This window comes from Ammospiza caudacuta, chromosome 3 (genome assembly GCF_027887145.1).
Source record: "Ammospiza caudacuta isolate bAmmCau1 chromosome 3, bAmmCau1.pri, whole genome shotgun sequence".
NCBI classification, from domain to species: domain Eukaryota; kingdom Metazoa; phylum Chordata; class Aves; order Passeriformes; family Passerellidae; genus Ammospiza; species Ammospiza caudacuta.
The window spans coordinates 92,593,790-92,601,032 of NC_080595.1; the positions used below are offsets into that span (position 1 = coordinate 92,593,790).

General features: G+C 42.2%; 1 protein-coding gene across 1 annotated transcript in view; it reads right to left on the reverse strand.

Annotated features, from left to right (window-relative positions):
* Positions 1-7,065, reverse strand: part of DST (dystonin) — a 289,185-nt gene extending 282,120 nt beyond the window's left edge. The window contains exons 1-2 of the mRNA XM_058802805.1: positions 6,865-7,065; positions 6,370-6,431 (exon numbers count right to left, since the gene is read on the reverse strand). Of these exons, the coding sequence (XP_058658788.1) occupies positions 6,370-6,431; positions 6,865-7,045 (243 nt within the window). The 5' untranslated portion in view covers positions 7,046-7,065. The remainder of the gene's footprint in view (positions 1-6,369; positions 6,432-6,864) is intronic.
* Positions 7,066-7,243: the final 178 nt, after the last annotated feature.

The window sequence follows — 7,243 nt, forward strand, 5'->3', positions numbered from 1 at the left end:
GAGATGTGGTAATACATGTTCTCACTGCAAGTATGACCTCAGCTATTCTAATTCATGGTTTCAGTCTGAGTTTTTTTTAGGGTAAAAGACAGTAGCTAGAAGTTCCAGCTCTGTACACATGTACAATGTGTTTGTGAACAGGCAGATGGCCACAAGCTGTGCTCCTCCTGCATCCCTTTAATACCAGGGTTGTGCTCGTGTGTACAGGGAGGGTGCACTCAAATGGCACAGAGGCCAACTGAACTGCAGCTCATCTAAAACCCACATTTCCAGAGACAGCAGTACATACTGAGAAACATGGATGTTTAAATACTTACATGATAGCCATAAGGTTGTTGGCATAATTGTATATTAATGGGAAACTAAAGAGTAAGAAGAACTTTTATGAGGTAGTTTATCTTTATGCAGTGGTTTTCCTGGTCCTGCTAGAGAACCATGAGGATGTGTTCACTTATAAAGCACGTCCCAGCACCATGCCAGACCACTGATGTGTACCATGACACAATGTCAGTACTTTTTAGGTGATTGGTGGAGCTCAGAGGTGATTCCCTCAGCATTTCAAAGCTCTGCAGACCATCAGAATCCAGAGCAGAGATGCAGACAACCAGAAGGTGATATAAATACATTAGGATTTGTACACTACGTGGTAGTACAGACTAAAAGTACCCAAGTTAACTCCTCTGGAGTTAGTTTAGCTCAGCACTCGAGCAGTCTGGCTGCAGCAACCAGACAAATGCCATCTATTTGGTGATACAACTGCTGAACAGGCTGCTCCTCAGCACAGACCAATGCTCATGGGCTACCTAAAGGCAGCACTGCTGTGACTGAAGCTGACAAAGAGTGATGGACAGATGACACATAGTAAACCTAATCTCAGTGATACCTAGTTTGCCATGTGACAGCTCAGTGTGGCACACTCTGTCTGGCCCACATTATTTGATATGTTATGAAAAATGGACAGAATGGTTTGTCCTTATACAGTGTAACCTGTATTTATAGCTCTCCATTCATTCCTATACGTAAGTGCTCTCATACAGCTAAGAAAACAATTTATTTTTTCTCTGATTTATTTTCCTTTGAACTTGTTTCTTAACTCTTAGACAGCTAATGGAAAAATAGTTTAAACATCCTGAGGGAAATCATGTCAAACACAAAGGTAAAATATTTTCAGGCTGATTCAACTCTGTAAAGACAATGAAACATCCTTTCAATAGGTGAATGAATGTATTTTGCTGGCTAGTCCTGCACATTTGTTGTGCTTGTTGGATGCACTCCCTCTGATCAAACAGAAGACTCAAATTCAGCTTGGAGGGTCTGCTGATTTCTCCTTTCACTGGAGCTGTACATATCTGGAGCAGTTTATAAATAACTGCAATGCTCAGGATGAATTATGGTGCAACTCTTGAATTCAAAGACTATTCATTATTGTTTTGTAAGATAACTAGAACCATATTTTTAGGCAACTGTCTCACAATCAGCCTCAGAAAGGGCATGATTATGGCAAAGGTACACTTAGGGATAAGTTTATGAACAACTTTCTGGGCATCTGTGTTGACAAAGCAATATATACATTTCCTGGAGATCGTTGTACTGTAGTTTTGCACCCATTGTACCATAATGGATGATTTAGAAAATCCATTTAGTCTTAAAAAAATATCATCAGTTTTGGACGAACTATTTCACTCCAGTCCAGTCATAGCAATACAGAATCACAATGTTGGAGGAAACCTTCAAGATCATCGAGTCCAACCCATGCCCTAACACCTCAACTAAACCATGGCACCAAGTGCCATATCCAGTCTTTTTTTAAACACATCCAGGGATGGTGACTCCACCATCTCCATGGACATACCATTCCAGTACTTTATCACTCTTTCCATAAAAAAACTTTTTCCTAATATCCAGCCTACATTGCTCTTGGCACAGCTTAAGACTGTGTCCTCTCATTCTGTCAGTTGCTCCTGGAGAAAGAGACCAACCCCCCCTGACTACAGCCCCCTTTCAGGGGTTGTAGAGAGTGATAAGGTCACCCCTGAGTCTCCTTTTCTCCAGGCTAAACACCCCCAGCTCCCTCAGTCGCTCCTCACAGGGTTTGTGTTCCCAGCCCCTCACAGCCTCGTTGCCTCCTCTGGACACACTCAGGTGTCTCAACGGCTGTCAGTACCCCCAGGTCCCTTTCCACCTAGGCACACTCCAGCCTCACCATCCCCAACCTGTAACATTGCAGGGGGTTATTGTGGCCAAAATGCAGGACTTGGCACTTGGATTTATTAAACTTCATCCTATTGGACTCTGCCCATCCATTCAACAATTCCAGGTCTCTCTGCAGAGCCCTCCTACCTTCAAACAGATCAGCACACAATCCCAGTTTAGTGTCATCTGCAGATTTACTGGTGAAAGATTCAATACCCTCATCCATGTCGTCAATAAAAATATTGAAATAGACTGGGTATATACAACCTTGTAGCAACTGTTCAGTGTACTAAAATGAAAATGTGGGGTCTGCAAAACTTAAACCACCAAATGTTATTCCTTTGCTACAGACACGGTTAACACGCACTGCTAGCCCTCACAGAGTCTTTTCACAAAGTGTCAACTCCTATTTATCTTACTGGTGTGATTAGTCCCACCTGGGTGATGCAAAGTCAGAGTTTACAGTGGACTATAAAACTTGTACTGATTTGTTTCCTAGTAGTTTTGGACCTGTAGGTCTCAGTGGAAGCATTCACAGAAAACTTGCCCAAAATATGAGTCAAAATTAAATAAATACAAAGTCATACCATGTTGCATGTGACTACCCACTGACACTGATCCCCTCAGTTCCTAACATAAAAGGTAAGGTAAAGGAAAACTGTGAAACTCAGAGAAAATTTCTGGCAAAAGATTTATAAATCTGGTCATTTTTCCTCAATAACCTGAAAACTGCTACTTTAGCAATTAGCACAATAATCCCTTCACAATCTCATAAAACCCAACCATTTATAGATCCTGAATGAGAACCTTCCTTTTCAACAGTTTGTACCACCAAATCAAAATACATTAAGAATTATACCATTCAGATTAATTCCTTCCAGCCTAAGGGCTAGAAACTTACTTCCTTTTTTAATTGAAGGTAAAAATCTCACATAATCCAGTGACTCCAGAGGCTTCAACTATGAGGAAAACTAATTCAGAAAGAAATTTAAATCACAAGTGGCAACACCAGCACATTAATGCTGACAATGCTTTTCCATTGAAAGGTACAGGAGACTATCAGACATCTTCCTAAGGCATAAAATGATAAACATTGAAAGGAGTCCAGCCCAAGCCCACAAAGTACTCAGAGAAAATTCTTTTGCTTCATGAAAAAAACTTCTACAAAGAGCACAAAAATAATAAAATTAGGGAATAATTTATGGCCTTTACATCAATAATAATAACAATAACAACAATAATAATAGCAATAATAATAATAATAAGGTCAAACAATGAATCATAGTCCCTACTTTGGTAAAACTCTCACTGAGTTATACTGTTATTTTGGTGTGGATTTGGTTTAGCACAGGTATTTCATTCTACAACTGATTCTCAAAATAAAGACAGAGTAGTGCAAACAACTACATCAAAGTCTGATGTGTCATGTAGCAATGAATATTTCTGTTGGAAATTTACTTGTTTTCTTTTTAAAGCAGTGGCATATCTAGGTCTCCCTGAGATTAGGAATATTAACTATTCTGGGTGTGATTCCTTTGTGATTTCATAGAATTTCTGTAGTACCTGGGGAATGGAAAAATCTTAAGAGCAGTTACAGTCATGATGAACCTGAGGACTGTAAATAAAAAATATATTAAAAATTAGGCCTGAAAAACTTCAGATGGTAGCAAGTGTTATTGGGGAGGTGGAGACAATAATCGTATTATCTCAAGAAACTCTCACATCTTCCTGGTTAACGTTTGCTGGTTTTAAGCACCTCTAACAAAGACAGACTTTCACCTACTTTATATTCATAATGATTCATGCAAATTTACCTCCTTTTGAGGCAGGGGGTCAACTGTTTAAGTTCATTCTATAATAAGTAATATCTGCATAGACTTTTGATGTATAATAATGAGGCATGTTTTGCAGAGACATTAAAAATCAAGGCCCACAAAAATTGACTATTTGTGGATTCAATTCACCAGTGGCATATAAAATCAAATATAAAATCCAAAACAGAAGGACTGAAAAGATTATAAATACATTTTCAAATTTTGTGTCTAGCCTCCCATAGTATGCAGTCTTGTTTTTTATTGTGTTGTTCAGTATTAAAAGCAAAGGATGCAATAGTTCTCACTTTATATGGACAATGAAGGCAGGCACCACAAGAACTGTGGCTGTGGCAAAGAATCTCAACATAAATTTGCACACATCTATTTTTCCAAATATAAGGCTTTCCTGGCAGGCAGTCAATCATGCAGGAATTGCCAAGGCTCTGTAGATAGGGCAATTATAATTCTCTGTGCACTGCTGCTAGACCACCTGCACGTTCACACGTGATGGAAGTCGGATTTGAACCCAGCTCTCAGGAGATGAATGCCAACCCACTGCTATTTACTATCAGCCTGCTTTTCATTATCTTTCATTCTAATTAAGAAACACTATTTATAACTACACCTGACAAACAGCTAAGCATGGTGGAAGCTAGCAGATGTACCTTGTGCCATAAAACTTGGAGCTGAGATATTACATTCATTTTGGGGGTGGGGGGATTATACAAAGCCCATATTTTCATGTATCATGCTTTGCTTTCATCAACATTGTACTGCAGTTGGAAATGCGTAATGTTTTGTGATGATATAACTAGAGAATGTCAAATTCTGCTTCAGATGTTTCCAATATTTTTATTGGAAGTATGCCTGTAATTTTTTCATTAATGAATTCTATTAGATTCATTAAAATAACATTTTACTTGAAAAAATATTGGAAAATGAAAATTTAATGATGTCAAATGAGTCATCATTTCTCTATCAAAAGTCTCATCAGAAAATGAAAGGAAAAACAGTTCTACCACTTATTTAAAAGAGCAGTTTAGACTACTAGCTGTAGCATTCCATCTAAACAAAATACAGAAAATTATGAAAGAATATAACAGTTACCCTAGTATGTTTCACTTAATGGAAGCTTCTAGGAAATATTTTAAATTCATCTGCTTCTTACTGGATGATAAACAAATAACCACATACTGAAGCAATAAAAATAAATTACTCTGCCAACTTCCCTCTGAAGTGTCACCATGCAGGATGGTACATATTTCAAAACACTAAACTTTATCTCCATCTAGGCTCAGGACTGAGTGAATTTTACATGGAAACCAAGCATTTCATATTGGATAAACTAAATAGTGAAAAAATATTTTGATTTCCAAAGGTACACATTTGTTTGTTCGCTTTACTGGAGCACTGGTGAACAACAAACTCAGGCTTTTCATGGTTTAAAGATAGGACACTCCCTATGGCATCCTCTTTTTGTGATGGTGTGTACAAATTTCAAAATAGTTGAGAATTTAAAACTAATTGCCAATGCAAACCACGCTGCAAAAATATATCCCATGAACACTTTTGAAAACATTAGTCATAATTGGATAATTTTCACACCCACAGCAGGGTAAGGGAAAATAATTTAAAACAAAATATCATTTTGGGGCAAAACTGTCTCTCAAGGCTTTCAGAATAATAGGCAAGGGCATGAAGATATGCCTTAAATCAATAGCAGGAAACCAGGCAAGAGAAATATCTAGACAGGAGCTCTACAGGGCAGCGTGGAAACAAAGTGGGTACTAAAACAAATATTATTTTTCATTTTTTCCCAGCAACTACGCTCCTCATCCAGAATCCCTAGGAAGTGACTGGGGTTTGTGTTATACTTTCAGCACTGGCATGTAGGAGTTTTGATTCCCCTGACCTCTGCATACAAAGTCACACACTGAGGTCCCTGCCAAGCAGGATTGTAGTCTGGATCCTTCTGGGATCTCCCTGGCAGGGAGCAGGGCGCAGTGGGGCTGTGGGCACAGCCAGGATCAGGGGCTCTGCAGCCCCAGCCCCATCGCTCTGCGCGCATTTACAGCCAGTCCATAGCTGGGCTCAGGGCTGCTTCTGGGCACGGGGAGCTCGGGCACGTACAGTAAGCACAGCTTTCCTCCAAGTAACCAATTCCTTTGGGAATGACACGAATTGGCAGGCCGGTTAGGGTAACACAGATGAAGAGCTCATTTTGTGTTGGGAAGGGAAAAAACCAAACCAAGAGATGAAAGAGGACATTATGTTTTTCATGCAAAATGAAAAGTTTGCTAGGTGATTTCATTAACAAAAGACCACGACAATAGGTACTAGGGTAAAGAGAACAACTTCTGACCTTGAAATTGCGTGCTAAATAAATTACCTCAGAGCGAAAGTGATGAGTTCTCATGACAGCATCTGGAAGGGAAGCAGAAAGAGACACAGGCTCCACCAGCTGCACCTGGCATTTCGCCCCGGCTAACGGGGTTACCCCACCGCTCGCCCTCCGGCGCACAGTCCGGGACGGCTCTGGCCCCTGGGGCACAGCCGGCAGCTCCGCCCGGCATTTATATTTAATTCATCGGGAAGAAGTTGGGCATAAAGTTCTGCTGCGCTTTGACACAACGGGGAGGGCTACGGGGGCTTCCCAGCCTCTCACCTCTCTCCCTCTAGCCGAGCTTTCGCTGAGGGATGGGTGGAGACAAGGCTGCCGCAGTCCTGGGCTCGGCTTGAATTTTCTTTAAAGCCTTTGCCCGGCTAAACCGTGCCACGGCGGCCCTCCGGCGGCACAAAGCCGGGGATGGGCCGGGGACACCCCCCGCCGCCCTCAGGGAGCGGCAGCGTCTCTTACCTCGGCTCCTTGAGCGACCTGAAAAGACGGATTTGATGGGATGCCTCCCTTTCTGGAGCCTGCGGTGCCAGCAGCAGAAGAATAAAATCGTGGCAATGGTCCCCAGCAGCAGCAGGAGCAAGAAGAGGGCGCACTGGATGCTGTAGGGTCTCAGCAGGACCAGGAAAGCCGCGGCGATCATGGCTCAAGCGCCCGGCTGCCCCTGTGCGTGCGCGGGTCTGCGGCGAGCGGCGAGGGGCCGGGCAGCGCCGGGCAGCCTCTCCCCCCGGCAGCGGGGCGGGCATCGCCGCCGGCACCGCGCTGCTGGAGCCGGCAGCCGGGCGGGAGGCGGCGGCGCGGGGGAGGAGGAGGAGGAGAAGGAGGAGGAGCGGGATGGGAT